The following is an 18973-nucleotide window of genomic DNA, read 5'->3' as shown; positions in this document are numbered from 1 at the left end:
AATAGACTAAAAGAAAGACTCTTCAAGATTTTTCCTTTATAAGTTGACTGATGCACAAGTACCCATTATGCATATGTTCAATTTGTAAGCCAAGACAATATTTGGTTTTTCCAAGATTTTTCATTTCAATTCTTTCTTTAAAAGAGTAATCGCTTCATTAATTTCTTTTTGTGTCCCAATTAAATTGAGATCGATCACATATCCTGATGTTGTCTTCTTGATGAAGACGCATGTACAAATAAGATTATTTATGTATCCTTTGCTTATCAAATAATCACTCAAACGATTGTATCATATCCTTCCAGATTGTTTCAGTCCATACAAGGATCTTTGTAACTTGATGGAATGCATTTCCTTAGGCTTTGAGCTTAATGCTTGGGAGAGTTTAAATCCTTTGGGAATTTTCATATAGATGTCACTGTCTAGTGATCCATACAAGTAAGCTGTAACAACATCCATAAGACGCATCTCTAAATTTTTAGAGACTTCTAAACTGATTAAATATCTAAACGTAATAGCATCCATAACAGAAGAATACGTTTCTTTATATTCAATTCCTGGCCTCTGAGAAAAATCTTGAGCTACAAGTCTTGCTTTATATCTTGTAACTTCATTTTTCTCACAAAAACCCATTTATATCCTACAGGCTTTATTGACTTTGGTGTAATGACAATAGGTCCAAAAACCTTTCGATTGTTTAGTGAATTTAATTCATCTTGCATTGCATCTTTCAATTTGTTCCAATCTTGTCGATTTTTACAATCATCTATAGATTTTGGTTCAAGATCATCATTTTCTTCCATGATATCACTTGCCACAGAATAAGAAAGTATATCGTCAATATTTTCCATTTCATCTCGATTCCACATTACATGTGATTGACCATAGTTGATTGACAATTCCTTATTAGAATCATTTATTTCTTCCTGAGGGAATGTTATATTATTTATTCTTTCCTGATGGAAGTTTTTGTCAATCATTCCTTCCTTAGGGCCGGTATCCTTTTCAGAGCCCTTTCTTTTTCGATGATTTTTATCCTTTGAACCGATTGACCTTCCACGTTTTTAACGTTTTTGGGATTCATGAGGTGCATTATTATGGTTTTGCTTGCTTGGAATCTCAACTCGAGCTGGAGCATTAGCAGCTGGTATATGAGATTTAGTGACCCTGTTTATATCAGTAAATGCATCAGGTAAATGATTTGAAATTTCTTGTAGATGTATTATTTTTGAACCTCTGTCTCACTTTGTTTTGATTCTGGGTCTAGGTGTAATAATGATGGCACAAACCATGATATATCTCTTTCTTGCCGGGAATATTGTCTCGTTAAAATGGCAATCAGCAAAACGTGCTGTAAATACATCACCTGTTAAAGGTTCAAGGTATCTTATGATGGAAGACGTTTCATTTCCAACATATATTCCCAACCTTCTTTGGGGACCCATTTTTGTGCGTTGTGGTGATGCAATAGGAACATACACAACACACCCAAAAAATCCTAAGGTGAGAGATGTTTGGCTCATTTCCGGAAAAAAGTTGTATGGGAGAGTATTTATGATTCGCACTTGGTCTCACACGAATTAATGATCCAGCATGCATAATTGCATGACCCCAAATAGAAACAGGGAGTTTTGTCCTCATTATTAATGGTCTAGCTATTAGCTGTAGACGTTTGATCAACGACTCGGCTAAGCCATTTTGTGTGTGTACATGAGCAACAGGGTGTTCTACAACAATCCCACAGACATGCAATAATCATCAAAAGCATGTGATAAAAATTCTCCCGCATTATCAAGCCTTACTCTTTTAATAGTATAATCGGGAAAATGTGCACGTAATTTGATAATTTGAGCAAGAAATTTTGCAAAAGAAACATTACGAGTCGATAATAAAGAGATATTAGACCATCTGCTGGATGCGTCTATTAAGACCATGAAGTATCTAAATGGTCCACATGGTGGATCAATTGGTCCACATATGTCACATTGAATTCTTTCAAGAAACATTGGTGTTTCTTTATCAACTTTTAGTGGCGAAGACCTTGTAATTAATTTTCCAAGAGAGCAAGATGTACATTGATGTATTTTATCTATTTTGTGGATCTTTTGACCTTTCAGTGGATGCCCATGTGTATTTTCAATGATCCTTTTCATCATTTTTTATCCTGGATGACCTAATCTATCATATCATAAGTTTATGATACTAAAATCACAATAATTTTCTTTGACTGCCATATGTGCTTGAGGCACATTTATATATGTATAATGCAAACCAGAATGGAGCATTGGCAATTTTTCCAATATATGATCTTTGCTTATGATATGCAAATATTTTTCATTACTAACAGTCCTTGACTGAGTATCATATCCATTATGATATATGTTTTTGAAACTCAACAAATTTCTTGTTGATTTTGGGGAAAATAAAGTATTTTCTATTTTGAGCTTTGTACCATTTGGTAATGCTAAATTAGCTTTTCCCACCCCTTTCTATTAAGTTTATAGGACATGATATTGTATTAATGATCCCTTTTGTTGGTTTCAGTTTATAAAAATATTTTTTAGATCTAAGTATAGTATGCGTGGCTCCACAATCCACTATACATATATCTTCTTCATTTGTTCGATCTTGTGATCCAATGATTTTCATTTTAAATCTTGAAAGTATTAAAAAACATATAAGTGTATAACGAAGACATTATGATATTTTAATAAGAATTTTATTTAATTGAAAAACAAACAGTACATGAAGGAAACTATATAACTAAAGATAATAAGAAACACACTTAATTATTGCATATAATTATTGTCGTCAAGCAACATTTGTTCTAGAGTTCCACATCAAAGTCTGCAATGCTTAGCTTAGCATTGATATCATCAAAGTTATCAACATGGTTCATTTCTTTCTCTTTTCCTTTGAGAGAGGCTTGGTATAGTTCACACAGATGTGGAGCTGTGCGACAAGCCTTTGCCCAGTGATTTATACTTCCACATCTAAAACAGGAAAGCGCCATTGTTTTCGGACCTACCAGCTTCATTCCATTTATTGTGTTGGTTGGAATTGGTATTTTGTGGAACATGGTAATTATTGGCTCTCTGGCTACGACCACGGCCACGACCGTAAGAATTAGTGTTCCATTTATATGAATGCTTACGATTATTAAAATGCCTTTTTTCAAAATGACCACGGCCACGTCCATGGCCTCGTCCACGACCTTGTTCCTATTTATGACCAGAATTTTTATGAGAATTTTTGTGAGCAACATTTGCTTCTGGAATTGCTAATGAACCTGTGGGACGAGATTGATGATTTTTCATCAATAATTCATTATTTTTTGCTGCTACAAGGAATAATGCATTTAGATCAGAGTATCTTCTAAAATTCTGCAATCGATAATGTGTTTGCAAGTTTATATTTGATGCATGAAATGTAGAGAAAGTTTTCTCCAACATATCTTCCTCAATAACAGTTTGCCCACAAAATCGGAGCGTTGAGCATATTCTGAACAAAGCAGAGGTGTACTCATTTACTTTTTTGAAATCTTGGAACCTAAATTGTTCCATTCATCTCTAGCAGTGGGAAGTAGAACTTCCTTTTGATGATCAAATCTGTTTTTTATATCTTCCCACAAAACGTATGGATCCTCACAATTTGAATACTCAAATTGTAACATCTCGTCAATGTGTTTATGGAGGAAGACTCGACTTTTGCCCTGTCTTGTTCCTCACAATTATTTCTCTCCGTTATCGTATTCAAAACAAACACCCATTGATTTGAGATGTCGTTTAACATATGTCGTCCACGACATATAATTATCTCCGGTGATATTAAGAGCCGGAAATTCAAGTTTTGTGATGTTTGCCATTTTATTACTAAACACAAATAAGATAAATATTAGGATTACATACTTATTAAAATTGAAAGAAAATACAAAGGTAGAGCTATAAATAGATAAAAGAAAAAGAAAAGATTAAACTCTCTAGGTAGGAGATTACAAATTAAAAACAATAAGATTATTAGCATTATGGTAGTTAACATGCTATGTTAACTACCATAATGGCAGTGGCGGAAGCAAAGAAGGCGACCTTTAAACGGATGTATGAAAGTCTAGAAACAAAAGAGGGGGAACATGCTATGTTTAAGATTGCCAAAGCCAGAGAGCGTAGAAGGCAAGATCTAGGACCGGTGAAGTTCATAAAGGATACAGATGGGCATGTACTGGTCAAGGAGCAGGACATCAAGCTAAGATGGCAAACCTACTTCCACAATCTTTTTAACAATGGGAGAGCTTACCAAGAAGAACATGACAACACAAACTTTCAACGACAACAATCGAATAACTGCTACTGCCGACGGATCACACGAGAAGAGGTGAAGGATGCACTTAGGAGGATGGGAAGGTCTAAGGCGGTTGGCCCAGACAACATACCCATCGAGGTGAGGAAGTGTTTGGGGGAGGAAGGAGTCATGTGGTTAACTACTCTGTTCAATAGTATTCTCAAATCAGGTAAGATGCCAGACCAGTGGAGGAGCAGCGTTGTAGTTCCTATCTATAAGAACAAAGGAGACGCCCAATGTTGTGGTAACTACCGAGGAATCAAACTACTAAGTCATACTATGAAGCTATGGGAAAGAGTGATTGAGGTTAGACTTAGACGAGAAACTCAGGTTACGGTCAACCAATTTGGCTTCATGCCGGGGCGTTCCACCACAGAGGCAATACACCTTATAAGAAGATTAATGGAAAAGTATAGGGAGAAGAAGCGTGATCTACATATGGTGTTTATTGACCTAGAAAAGGCCTACGACAGTGTGCCACGACAGGTGCTCGGGGAGTGCTTGGAGGGTAGAAGAGTGCCCAGGAAATACATAGAGATAATTATGGATATGTATACCAGGAGTGATACAAGTGTCCGTGCCCCAGTGGGGGATACTGATTTCTTTCCAGTAGAGGTAGGTCTTCACCAGGGGTCAGCGTTGAGCCCGTTTCTTTTTGCAGTAGTCTTGGATGAGTTGTCAAAGTCGATTCAGGGGACTCTCCCGTGGTGCATGATATTCGCAGACGATATTGTGTTACTTGCTGAGAAAAAATAAGATCTAAACATGAGGCTTGAGGAGTGGCGAACAACCTTAGAGACAAAAGGTTTAAAGATTATCCGATCTAAGACGGAGTACCTCCACTGTGATTTTGGTGGGATAAACGACAATGAAGACGCACAGATCACAATTGAAGGGCAGGTGGTCCCGCAGGTAACGAAGTTCAAGTATTTAGGATCATTTGTACAGAGCGATGGGGAATTAGACAGTGATGTGACCCACCGAGTTCAGGTAGAATGGTGTAGATGGAAAGCAGCCACAGGTATATTGTGCGACAAGAGTTTCCCGATTAAACTAAAGGGAAAATTCTATAGGGTGGCAGTTAGACCTGCAATGCTATATGGAACAGATTGTTGGGCCATCAAGAAGGCACAAGTGCGGAAGATGGAGGTAGCAGAAATGAGAATGCTACGTTGGATGTGTGGGCACACAAGGCTAGACCGAATAAGAAACGTTGTGTTTCGCGAGAGATTAGGGGTGGCGAACATAGCAGACAAGATAAGAGAGTGGAGATTGAGATGGTTTGGACATGTAAAGAGAAGACAGACGACGAATCCTGTTAGATCCGTAGAAAACATTACTATAGAGGGGAGGAGGGGTAGAGGACGACCGAAATTGACTTGGGATGAGAGGATTAGGCGTGATTTGATAGACCTAAACCTCTCCGAGGACATGGTTGAGGATAGGAATTTGTGGAGAAGTAGAATTAAAGTTAATGATTTTTAGAGAGAATTGAATACCTTAGGGCTTAGACTTAACTTATTTAGGTCACATACCATAATGGTATTTCCCTTACATATATTATTATTATTATAATTATTATTAGCTTTTATATAACTGTTAAACTGTGATCTTATTATTAATATTATTATAATTAGTAGTAGTTTTTATATAACTGTTAAACTTTGATTTCCTTTATTTTGCTTCATACACATGTACTTAGAGCCGAGGGTCTCTCTGGAAGCCACCTCTTTATTCCTTTGGATAGAGGTACGGTGTGCCTACATCCCACCCTCCCCAGACCCTACTTATAGCTTTGCTGTCGGTGGGATTTTGCTGGGCATGATTGATTGATTGATTGATTGATGTAGTTAACATCAAAACTGGGTGAATCATCTTTCAAAATATTATATTGAGTATTTCCGAGAAGAAAATCTTTGTATTTGTGAAAGAATTGAGATTGATAATTGGTTATTTATAGTTGAAAATTTATAACCGTTTTACAACGGTTATATTACCATTTTATAATGGTAATATTACCGTTTGTATGTGTGTGTGTGTGTGTGTATATACATATAATATTAATTATTTTAAAGTAAGATAATTATTAAGATATTAAATAAAGTTTGTTTCATAAAATATATAATTAGTATGCACAATAATAAGAATAGAATTGTTAGTATAAATAAATCTAACTTCTAAATGAAATATTAGTGTGCATATATAAATAAAAGTTAGTTGCAATAAAAGTAAAAATTAGATCATAATGAAAAGTTAGAATAGTTATCAAATTTTAATGACAATGTTTATACACATTATTGTTATTACTTAGTATATGTATATGCATATATATTTTTCCAATGTACATAATTAAATAAGTGTTTATGACGCTTATGTGGATACCTTTGTGCCTATTATCTTTCTTGATTAGGATATAAGCGGCTCGTGTAGATAACGTGTTATAATTTTACCTCTAACTTTAACGAAGACAATGTTGTTATTCTTTAGCTTTATAAAACTAATTAAAGAAGGAGGATAGAAGGTAGATATGTAATTTCTGGATGATCATAACTCATTACAATATATGACATTTATAATACCAAAACAACTGTTTATAGATACAATTAGAGGGACAAGGTTGCATAATTGGTTTGACAAAATAAAAAGGTGACATACAAAATAGTCGAAGGTCACAACATTAAGTCATTGATTGAGTGTCTCCAATGGGTTACTTTTGGAAACATTTCCTGTCCCTAACAATTACCTTATTTTTGGGTTTTCTAACATGTTAGATATTTTGAGTTATAAAAACACCTGAATGAGTGACTTATCTTTAAAAATGAGATACTAACTTGTGATTACACTTAAATAAAATGTAAAAGCGATTCTTGGCCGGTGGGTTATGGAATCTAACGTGACGGTTGAGAAGTAAACACACACACAAACACATGTTCTCTTCTCTCTCCACCAGAAAAGAAGGAAAGAAGATATTATTATTATTATTATTATTATTTCATTCACATTCACCACCGACGACCTAAAGACAAAACAGTTTCCCCCAAAATTCAACTCTGTTTGAAACAGTCGAATTAGGGTTGGAGTGAATGAGTGCCAGTGAAGGAAGCTCCGGCCACTCGGCAGACGCACCGGCGAAGCCTAAAGACAAGGCGAAAGTCAGCCGGACGTCCTTGATACTATGGCACACTCACCAGAACGACGCCGCAGCCGTCAAGAAGCTACTGAAGGAAGATCGCTCTCTCGTCAACGCTAGAGATTACGATAACCGCACGCCGCTTCATGTCGCCTCGCTTCACGGTTGGATCGATGTTGCCAAGTGCTTGATTGAGTATGGCGCAGACGTCAACGCTCAGGATCGATGGAAGAACACGGTATCCACCGAATACATACATATTCCATTATTATTATTAGTTTGTTAGTTAATTTGAAGTGAATTAGACAAGTATTGGAAGTAACAGTATGTTAGGGTTAGGTCAACCTAATTGTTTATTATAGTGATGATATTTAGATAGATCTCGATTAAACTGACACCATTAAAATGATATATACTAGTGCATATATGTAACTCTCTAGTTCTCTCACAAAGAATTGACTTCTCTAAATATGTAGCTGTATAAGCTTACATATTTATTGAGATGAGGATGCTAAGTTAGGGCTTAATTGGTGGTTTCTCAAAACTGTAGAGCTTATACGCATTGAATTTAGGAATTTGTGTTGTAGCTTCTTTGAAATGACAACCGTAACATGCTTTATTATTTAAGATACATAGCTGTATTAACTTACATATTTATTGAGATGAGAATGCCAAGTAATGGATTAATTGGTGGTTTATCAGAACTGTAGCTCTTATAGGTAGGTAGGGGTGTGCACTGTTCCGTTTGGGTTAAAAGTCTAAAACCAAACCACAAACTGTAACTTTGGTTTTTAAGTTTTTCAAAACCGTTTGGTTTCAGTTTTTCGGATTTTTATCTTGGGTTCGCTTTTTTTTTTTTGGTTTTGCCATTTGTGCTTGACAATTTTAGGCCGAAAAAATTGAAATTTGGCACAAATCTGGGCTTAAATCGTTTTGTTAAAATAATAACTAGTTGATTATTATACACTAGGTTAGAACCCGTGTGCACACGGGTTATTAAAAAAAATTTAACAAACTTTTCAATATGCAAAATTTATAATATAGATAATAAGATACATAATGATATCATAAGATATACAACATTTTATAAGTTTTTAATTGGTAATATTTTTGTAGAATAGTATATAATGAAATTTGTTATTGTACCTAACGGTTTTAGGATACCACTCGTTTAGATTATCAATTGCAACATCAAGTTGACAATCCATAGGACCATAATCAGCTTCAAGAACACAAAAATTAATAAATTTAAATCAAAACAAAAATGTAGAAATGATCAAAAGAAAATTGTATATTTCTAATAAGCCAAACTTATAACGGGCACACCTTTTGAATAACTTTTCTATGATTTAACGCATACATGGCATGCTCGTTTCCGTTCGCCATCAAATATGTACGGTATATTAAGGATAAGGACATAATATTAACACACCATAATAAAAAAGAAATGAATAATAGGACCAGTTTTTACCTTGAAGAGTCAGCAAAACAGGTAGCATAAAGTAGAGCATTTGATCACACAGTTAACAAAATATAATTAAAACCTGTTTGGAAACTAATTTGATCTCAAGGAAGAATAAAAGTAAAATTGGGCAACAAATCTAATAGCTTCAGGCCAAAGTGGATCACTTTATTCAACAAATCAGACCAAAACAGTTCAACAGGTAAAATTTAACCAACAAAAATATTTTTTTCATTGATACATGTGTATTATCTGGTTAAAACTATAGTATTTCAACAATAATCATTTTAACTGGAAAATCTTCAGTTTGTGGATCAAGTTTAATTAATCATTATTACAGGTATGGAGCAAGTTTTATTAACCAATCCATCATTGTTTATATATTAACTATAATGAGAAATAAAGTATAAATTTACTGTGACTTTGGTTTCTTTGGATAATGATATTAGCTTATCTTCAGAAACCTGTACTTACCAACAAATTAATACAACTTCAAGATTAGAATTAGAAATTGTTAGTTGAGATCCTCTGCCAACAGTTAATTTTAATTTCTTACCTCATAATCGCCATTCCACCTTCCAATCAATCAATAAATCATGCCCAGTAAAATCCCACCGACAGCAAAGCTATAAGTAGGGTCTGGGGAGGGTGGGATGTAGCACACCGTACCTCTATCCAAAGGAATAAAGAGGTGGCTTCCAGAGAGACCCTCGGCTCTAAGTACATGTGTATGAAGCAAAATAAAGGAAATCAAAGTTTAAAAGTTATATAAAAACTACTACTACTTATAATAATATTAATAATAAGATCACAGTTTAACAGCTATATAAAAGCTAATAATAATTATAATAATAATAATAATATATGTAAGGGAAATACCATTATGGTATGTGACCTAAATAAGTTAAGTCTAAGCCCTAAGGTATTCAATTCTCTCTAAAAATCCTTAACTTTAATTCTACTTCTCCACGAATTCCTATCCTCAACCATGTCCTCGGAGAGGTTTAGGTCTATCAAATCATGCCTAATCCTCTCATCCCAAGTCAATTTCGGTCGTCCTCTACCCCTCCTCCCCTCTATAGTAATGTTTTCTACGGATCTAACAGGATTCGTCGTCTGTCTTCTCTTTACATGTCCAAACCATCTCAATCTCCACTCTCTTATCTTGTCTGCTATGTTCGCCACCCCTAATCGCCATTCCACCTTGAGTGTGTTAAATCCCATGTATCTATAACCAAAGTTCAGCAAGTATGTTGTATTCAAAAAGACATGTTTACCCCCGCAACCAACACACAAAAAATTCTAGTAGAAATGGTGACATGTACTTTCACCATTCTGCAAATTTAATCATAAAATCAGCTGATAAGCAAACAAAAGAAAATACAAATATAAAGTGCCTCCAGAAACATGAGTAATAAAACAGAAGAAAAAAAACATACAATCTGCCAGACTTTAAAAGATATCTAAACATAAACCTGCTATAAATTTTACATTAACTTTGCCAAAAATTAACAACATAATACATAAAATCAGGCGCCATTATTCATTAAGCAAATGCTTAACACATAATCAGGTACCACTATAAATATGAACAAATGCTTAACACATAATCATGTGCCATTAAGCAAACAAATATGGGTAAGAAAAATAAAACATTCTACTATATAAACAATTACGTTTTCATCAATTGAGAAGGAGTGTTTGGTTAGAAATGACCAATTGACCATGCACCAGAAATTGCTCCATTGTTAAGCCCTGCAAAGTTGTCAAAAATCTGGAATCAAATAGAGATATAGAATATTGTCAAAAAAATAAAAATAAAATTGTAGTATATTTTATATGAGCAAATGATAAAAACCAACAAACTGAAAACAGATTTTGAGCATCTTTCTTTAGTATTAAAAATTCCATGTAACCAAATAGCAACACCTGTTGAAAACGATACCCATACAATCCAAAAATATGCTCCTATGAAAAGAAAACATGTGAGAAAATTGAAGAAGGGGATGTGAAATTCAAATCATACGATATTGTAAATCGTATTAGGGTTGAAAAAGATTGAAAACTTAAGAAACATAATAATAAGAAAAGAATCGAATTGAATCGAACCGAGCCTTGGTTTTAAATTGCGTAATGCGCTCCAATGCTTTTTGTCTAAAAATACGATGCGAGCGCATCACGTATCCGACGCGCTCTTTATTATAATAATACTAAAATTCTGAATCATGCTTCATTCACAAAGGAAAAGTGTAATTGGGAATAACTCCCACACATAATAATTCAATACTAACCCTATTTTTTGAAAACTGACGATAGTACAAAGGATAATAAGTTAAAGCTGACCCAATTTCTTGAAAATAGGCAAATCGGTTTTAATTGAAAGTTTACAATCGGTTCTAACTGACCTAATTATTAGAAAACTAAATTGATTCCATTGAAACAAGCCACTTCAATTGGAAATTGAACATCGATCCAATTGAGGAAATACAATTCGATTGGAAATTGAACATTGATTCAATTGAAGCAATCCAATTCGATTGGAAATTGAGCATCGATTCAATTGAGGCAACCCAATTCAATTTAAATTGACAGTCGATGCTTTGAACTAAACAAGTTCCAGCCCATATCTTATAAAAAAACATGACGGATCGACCCAATTTAGAAATTAAGAAAACCCTGCACATTAATTGCTCGAACACAATATGCGGAATTTGGCGCAATTTTAGCGCAAGATGGAATCTCAGCGCATCGCTACTGATTTTGCGCTCTCCCTACTGCAACAACCGCATCACGCAATATGCGCGCATCTTAAAACAAAGAACCGAGCGAATAAAGATATAACAAAAGACCTGTTGAAATAGAATCAATAACCATGCCTGGTTGTTCAGTATCTTCAAATCGGAGAAAAAGATGAACCACAAAAACATATAGGATTTCAAATCAGAGAAGAACGTGTTATGTTGTGGTCTCCGATCCATCATGGGTCGGGTCCGGTTTAGACGAATAGACAGAATTAGGAGATTAAGCTGTTTGAGTTTTGGCCAAGCCCAAAAGCTCTAATCAGGCCCAGTTTAGTTAAAGGGTTAAACCCTAATTGTCTAGTCTATATATTCTCTCCTGTACTTGTAAGTTGGTATCACTCAATAATAAGAAAACCCTAGTTATCGACAGTGGACGTAGGTCATACACCGTGACCGAACCACTTAAATCCTTGTGTCTCTTTCGTTTATTCTTTCGGTTTTACTATTGTATTCGTGTATGTTGTGACTCCGAACCTAACAGAACGACACTGAGATCTTGATAGGAATTATGGTTAGATATGGGAAGGAAGAATTTTTACCAAATAAGAAAACGGGTTATAATAGTTTAATTCGGAACCCGCCGGTTTATTGAAGAACCCATATTGCTAATTAAGTAGGTAAAGTGCCAGGTGGACTTATAGAAGGATTTGGAATGCCATGTGTCATTTCAAAGCAATTTGGTGACTTATAAGAAGGGAGGATGCTAAAGATCCTATTTTTTTATTAGATAGAAAGATTTGGGCTAAGATAATTGAGTTACATATTTGCTAAATTCATATAAATTACTTTAAATAGAAAATAAAAAATGAAAATATATAAATCCGGTTTCTGTTCGGTTTTCTCGGTTTTTATTACATGCAAAACCAAAGTCCAAAACCGAAATGTACATTCGATTTTTACCAAAACATAAACCAAATCGTCGTTTTTTCCAGCTTTGGATCGGCTTTTTCGGTTTCATGCACACCCCTACTTATAGCCATTGAATTTAGGGAATTGTGTTGTAGCTTCTTTGATATGAAAACCCTGACATGCTTTAATTGAAATTATTCTCAAGCACATCCTCTTTGTGTTAATGTAATCCGAGAGTTGTTTCTCATGAACTAGCTTGGTATTTGTTGGTTTCTATTGCTGCTGAAGTCCTATCGGTGCTTAGTTGTTTGCTGGACTATTGTATTACTGGATGCTTGAGAAAGAAAGATGCAGCTCACAAATTGATGCTTATTTATTACATTTTTGTGAAATTACAGTTATCTTCTAATTCTGTTAACTTACTTTAATACTCTTTCGTCAAGTTAATACTTCATTAATGCTCATGACAGCCCCTAGCTGACGCAGAAGGAGCCAAAAAACATGCGATGGTCGACTTATTGAAGATGTACGATGGCGTGTCATTTGTAAGTTTAATGTTCAGTCTCTTGTGTTTATATACATCATTTAAGATTTCATTTGTGGTGTAACTATTAATGTATCACATTTTATTCACATGCTTTTATTGGCTTTAAAATATGTAACCTGTTTGGTGCAGGGTCAAGATGGAAGCCATTCTGAACCAAAGCCTGTGTTACCTCCTCTTTCAAATAAGTGTGACTGGGAAATTGACCCTGTTGAGCTGGACTTCACAAATTCACACATTGTAGGCAAGGTCTGGTTTTTTTTATGAAACATTATTTATATGTTGTTCTAGAACAACCATATTAAATTAACCATGATTAAGCTATTGCACTATGCATTTATATGTAAAGTTGGTATCATGGATATTAAATTGATAATTAGTTAATTATCCTCCGTTTAGGGTTCCTTTGGTGAGATTTTAAGAGCATATTGGCGTGGAACACCTGTAGCTGTGAAACGCATACTTCCAAGTCTCTCAGATGACAGATTCGTGATGTGAGTAACATTTTTATTATATAATTACCTAATTTAGTTTCAAAATATATAGCTCATTTATTATGTTATTAAACTTGGAATTTGGTGACTCTGCCTTATCAGTCAGGACTTTAGGCATGAGGTCAATTTACTAGTCAAGCTTCGCCACCCTAATATAGTCCAGTTTCTAGGAGCTGTTACGGAAAAGAAACCGTTAATGCTGATTACCGAGTTTTTACGAGGGGTAATTATAAGATTGCACAACCTTTAGTTATAACATAAACAAGAAAGTGTTTATTTTAAATTTCATTACAAATTACTTTTCATGCAGGGCGATCTTCATCAGTACCTGAAGGAGAAGGGCGCTCTTAATCCAACAACAGCAATAAACTTTGCTTTAGACATTGCCAGGTAATATGCCATTTTCATTTATATTTTGTTATTAGTTTTGAAATATATATGAAAGTATATTGAGTTTCTTAACTTCCTATTTGCCAGAGGCATGGCATATATGCACACCGAGCCAAATGTCATAATCCATAGAGACTTAAAACCAAGGTTTGTAAATTTTCCACATTTTGTCATTTCCGCGCGTATATATATATATATATATGTTTTTTAATATATATATTAATTTTCAGGAATGTTCTTTTGGTCAACTTGAACGCTGACCATCTAAAAGTTGGTGACTTTGGACTAAGCAAACTTATTAGGGTTCAGCATTCTCATGATGTCTACAAAATGACCGGCGAAACTGGGAGCTGTATGCATATAACCTAATAAAAACTTTTTATAGTTTATTAAATTAGCCACGTCATATACCCTTTTAATATATATATTTTCTATTTAATATTTTCATGTCATAAAACTGAAGACCGTTATATGGCTCCTGAAGTCTTCAAGCACCGTAAGTATGATAAGAAAGTCGACGTGTTCTCTTTTGCAATGATTTTATTCCAGGTAACTAGTTTGTGTTATGTTACTATAAAAGTTATGGTAATAGGTATAAAGAAAACAAATTTATAACCATTTGTTTATTTGTTACAGATGATTGAAGGGGACCCACCGCTATCAAATTATGAACCGTATGAAGCAGCAAAGTGTGCAGCCGAAGGGCTGCGGCCTGTTTTCAAATCAAAAAGTTACAGTTCTGACCTCAGAGAGTACGTTTATTTCAGTTAAACCTCATTTTAGTTTCATTAATTGCATCATGTGAAATTATGAATTAACCTTATTTATATTGTTTTACAGGTTGACCGAGCATTGTTGGGATGCAGATATGAACAAGAGACCTTCATTCTTGGAGATTCTAAAAAGGCTTGAAAAAATTAAGGAAAAGATGGCAACGGATCACCATTGGCACATTTTTACGTCTTGATATATTATCATCAAGAACAAACATGATTCTCTTTGCAAAGGTACCATGTTGAGAGTATATTTATAATTTTGTAATATTCGTTTGCGTGCAACTCAAACGAGCTTTCACTTCACTTTGATGACACTCTATTGTTGTAAATTATTTATTCTCAACTTCGTTTTTTCTAGAAAACCATGTTCGGCAGCATGCATTAGTTAAAAAGATTGGGTCTTTTCATGATAGAATAAAATCAAGTCTATTTTGGCAAATTGATATGAAATACAAAGATGCGAAAATAAGTTCTTCGTCTGGTTTGAACTTTGAACATAACTATTGTTCAAGTTTAAAACGCGAGACAAACAATGTTGGTAATTGTACGAATGGTGGTGGGTTTCACAACTCAGTAAGGTGCTTCATTAAATCAAAGGATCTTCTTCTTTTCGAAAAACGACTTCAAGTGCCATATTTGCAAACCCGCCACCGACAAACAAAGAAACAAGGAAGCCAAACTTGACCAACCCATAATGGAGTCTGTTGTCATGTTTTGCTTTATTATCTGCTGGTTCCTGCAACGTTTCACATAAAATTGTTTTCGCTTAAAGATCATTTGTCTATAGGTGAAAAATGAAATTGTAGATTGTGTTGTGTATTTATTTAGTCAAACATGTTGAATAATTGATAGCTTAAAAAGAAGTTTTATATGGGCTAAAGTTGTGTTTTCACAGCCCAAAACACGACGTAAATATAATCGATACTCAGTATTGACTATTGAGACTTGAGTCATCTTTAACCTGCTTTGTAAATGGGCTACGTTGACATGTTCAGGCCAATTAATCAGGTTGACCTGTCAACCCGCTTAATTAAACAGATCGTCTCATTAACCTAATTACGACTTGTTTAACCTATTTGTTACAACCCTCTAACCAGCCGACAACCCACCAACTAGACGTGCACAAAAAAACCGGTTCCGGAACCTAACTGGTGGAACCGAACCGGAACCGGTTCCAATTCCAACCCAGTTGGAACAATACCCGGTTTGGGTATTTTTGTACCCGAAAATCGTACCCGGTTCTAATATTTATATGTCAGTACCGGTTCCAAACCGGTTCCTACCCGGTTCTTAATTGGAACCGGTTTGGTTCATACCCGGAATAACCGGTTCCGACGGGTTTTTTTGAGGGTCAAACAAAAGTCAAACTAGTCGTTGGAACCGGTTCCAACGGTAATATAGCCGTTGGAACCGGTTTTTTTAGACACCAATTAGCCGTTGGAACCGGTTCCAACGGTAATATAGCCGTTGGAACCGGTTTTTAAGACAATAGATCCGTTGGAACCGGTTCCAACGGTAATATAGCCGTTGGAACCGGTTTTTGGGCCAAACCTATATATAAGTTGTTTCCATTACTTGTTTCACCACCAAACTCAAAAACAAACTACAATACTACTCCTTTAGCAAACCCGTTCCTTTACCAACTAAAACATTATTAAAACATAAACGATACTAAACATAACAACTAAAACATAAAAAACAAAGTCCGTCGTTTTAACCCGGGAATACTTATTTTTGGGTTGTAGAGCCGGACGACTCTCCCACTTCCGTTTTTTTAGCTTCCATTCTTCTTTTCTCTCGACAATACTTATTCGTATGTTTTCGTAATGTCGAGTTGGACGCTGCTTTAAGAAACTTCGAGCAATATTTGCAACGTGCCAACTCATGTGAGTCGGTCATGAGACACAAATCGTAATGAACCCAAACATCGGGGCATCTTGTTGTTTCGATCACCATAACAACGTCATCATTGGTTGCCATTTGTTGTCGGTTTAAGGTTAATTGTGGTTTGGAGTGTGTTTTATAGTTTTGGGAGTGGTTTAACAAGTACACAAACAAACCTTGCTATTTATAGAAAGAAGATAACCTATTTATAGTTAAAAAACCGGTTCCAACGGTCAAAAACGGTTATATAGCCGTTGGAACCGGTTCCTAACGGCTATAATGTTTAAATTTCAAAAAAAACCGGTGGAACCGGTTTTTACGTAAAAACCGGTTCCGGTTCCAACCTACCCGGTTCCTAAAAGTTTGCATTTTTGGGCATCGGTTCGGGTCGGGAACCGAACCGGTTCCTGACTGGAACCGGTTTCATTTTCTACCCGGTGTGAAAAAAACCGGTTCCGAACCGGTTCGGGTTTTCAAGGTGAACCCGATTTGTGCACCTCTACCACCAACCCACTTGACTCACTTAGATAAATTTGTTAAACAAGTTGTATTAGGATTACATGATTTTAAACAACCTAAATCATTATAATTATACTGAATCTTTATTTATTAATAAAGAAAATATGTCTTCTAGAATAACATGTGGCACTATTATTTATAAAAAATGTTAAGAGAATCACATCTCACTGTTACTTATAGAAAATATATTTAGACTTTACCGTCACCTACCCTCGAAACAAAAACAGCCATGTTGATCTTTTGGGTTTGATTTGAAGTCTCAAAACTTAGTGGTGAGCAATAACAAAACCGTAAAACTGAATCAAACCGAAATTAACCAAATACCAAAGAAAACGAATCAAAATTAATCAAATTAACATAAACGGTTGGTGGTTATTTTTTTGTACCATCGGTTAACTGAATAGAACTGAACCATTCATATTTTCGTATCTTTATAGATATATACCTCCATTTCATGTTTTATACTAACATTTCATTTATTTATGTATTCATTTCATGTATTCCTAATTAAAAATTTTAGCCCACATTTGAATTTGGTTATTAACTGAATTTAACTAATACAAACCGAAAACTGAAAAGCTAATACAATAAAACAGACAGATTGACCAAAAAACGATTGGTTGAGGCTAATACCGAACTGTATTGTGTTTGTCATTTTCGTTTTGTATTGACTAACCTTTGTCGAAGATATGTCATCTCCTCCTGAATCCAGTTAACTGTGCCTTCCATTTTCTTCAACTCTAATTCCATAGCCTATAAACAATAACACAGCTATGTAAGAATTGTGTTACAAGAATTTAAAGAAAAATTTATTTATTAATTGTAAATTGGATGCTTACATCAACGGAACCTTTCTTGACAACCTTAGTCCAAGCTTGAACTGCCACAGCAGACCTCCAATTGAAATCTACACTAGTGTTAACCGCGGGCTCGTGGGGTATGGTGGCAAAGCAAGCATTATATTTCCCATCTAAGCAACTTCAAACCCGAATTGTCCTGATTCCACACCTCTCGCGTCATATAACCGTCTTTCGGTTTCATGGAAAACCTGTATTCGTTTTCAAATAAAAACTATTTTAGTACCTTCAACTTGGTTGTTGACCGGGTGCTATAACTATAGAAGGTGCAACATACACTCATAGCTTATTCATAAAGTTCCATATTAATCCTATGTTGAGGCGCGTTTAATACATAACTAATTATAAACAGATTATGTGTTACATTAAGAAAAAGGTCTCAAAAGAATTTACTCCAACATAGATTTTGTGATGTTCAGGCAAAGGTTGCCCTTCATTCGGATTAACTACCCAATACTCGCCAACTGTCATAGATTTGATTCTGAGGTCATCGGCTATGCATTTGGTGACACCTGATTCAACGTTGAAACGTATCGATTTGGCAATGGTGGACAAGTATGGTAGGATTACAATGAAAACAACGAGCCCGGCCTCCATTTCCGAGCAAGGCCGAGGGATGGAGATGTATTAGAATGTGGATTCTGGGGGATCATGGAATATAGATGGAGGAATTGGAGTCAATGGGTTTTCTTTATCATCCTTGGTGTGTGTATGCATCTTTTCAGGGTTTACAATGGTCATTCATTCTTAATGTGTGTGATGTTTTTGAAAATGGTATTGTGCTACCAAACACTCTCCATATTCAGATTGTTGAAATCGTCAACTTCTCAAAGCTTAAACTTATAGCCGAGACGCATTCTATTTGAAGACGATTTGACCCGGTTGACATTTTTCGACATGATTTGGAAGATGACATGAAAATAATTAGG

General features: G+C 35.0%; 1 protein-coding gene and 1 pseudogene across 3 annotated transcripts; one reads left to right on the top strand and one right to left on the bottom strand.

The window, feature by feature from the left end:
• The first annotated feature begins 7342 nt into the window (after positions 1 to 7342).
• Positions 7343 to 15418, top strand: LOC143620503 (serine/threonine-protein kinase VIK-like). Of its 2 annotated transcripts, XM_077092200.1 has the most exons (12): positions 7343 to 7706; positions 13051 to 13125; positions 13257 to 13373; positions 13524 to 13618; positions 13721 to 13841; positions 13929 to 14008; positions 14096 to 14155; positions 14239 to 14360; positions 14472 to 14557; positions 14645 to 14760; positions 14849 to 15015; positions 15297 to 15418. In XM_077092200.1, the coding sequence occupies exons 1-11, from the start codon at positions 7422 to 7424 to the stop codon at positions 14973 to 14975; spliced, it is 1284 nt and encodes a 427-aa protein (XP_076948315.1). In that variant the 5' UTR covers positions 7343 to 7421; the 3' UTR covers positions 14976 to 15015; positions 15297 to 15418. The 2 variants fall into 2 exon arrangements, with proteins under 2 accessions (XP_076948315.1, XP_076948309.1); XM_077092194.1 differs by lacking the exon at positions 15297 to 15418 and having other exon boundaries at positions 7344 to 7706; positions 14849 to 15164.
• On the bottom strand, positions 15376 to 18900 carry LOC143620519 (transmembrane emp24 domain-containing protein p24delta9-like; annotated as a pseudogene). Its single transcript, XR_013151349.1, has 4 exons — positions 18438 to 18900; positions 18027 to 18235; positions 17864 to 17940; positions 15376 to 15520 (listed from the first exon to the last, which is right to left on the bottom strand). The product of XR_013151349.1 is annotated as a transmembrane emp24 domain-containing protein p24delta9-like (transcript).
• Between the last annotated feature and the right edge of the window lie 73 nt (positions 18901 to 18973).

The sequence above is a fragment of the Bidens hawaiensis genome, unplaced genomic scaffold, assembly GCF_021521415.1.
Source record: "Bidens hawaiensis isolate Kalapana, Puna unplaced genomic scaffold, B.hawaiensis_p1.1 tig00000296_1, whole genome shotgun sequence".
Classification (NCBI taxonomy): domain Eukaryota; kingdom Viridiplantae; phylum Streptophyta; class Magnoliopsida; order Asterales; family Asteraceae; genus Bidens; species Bidens hawaiensis.
This window is presented reverse-complemented; position numbering and strand designations above follow the sequence as displayed.

Bases quoted from the DNA above. Each gene is read 5' to 3' on its own strand.
- LOC143620503 (XM_077092200.1), top strand. From the start codon at position 7,422: ATGAGTGCCAGTGAAGGAAGCTCCGGCCACTCGGCAGACGCACCGGCG. The intron at 14,009-14,095 runs GTAATATGCCAT...CCTATTTGCCAG, and splicing joins TTTGCTTTAGACATTGCCAG to AGGCATGGCATATATGCACA. The intron at 14,761-14,848 runs GTACGTTTATTT...ATTGTTTTACAG, and splicing joins TACAGTTCTGACCTCAGAGA to GTTGACCGAGCATTGTTGGG.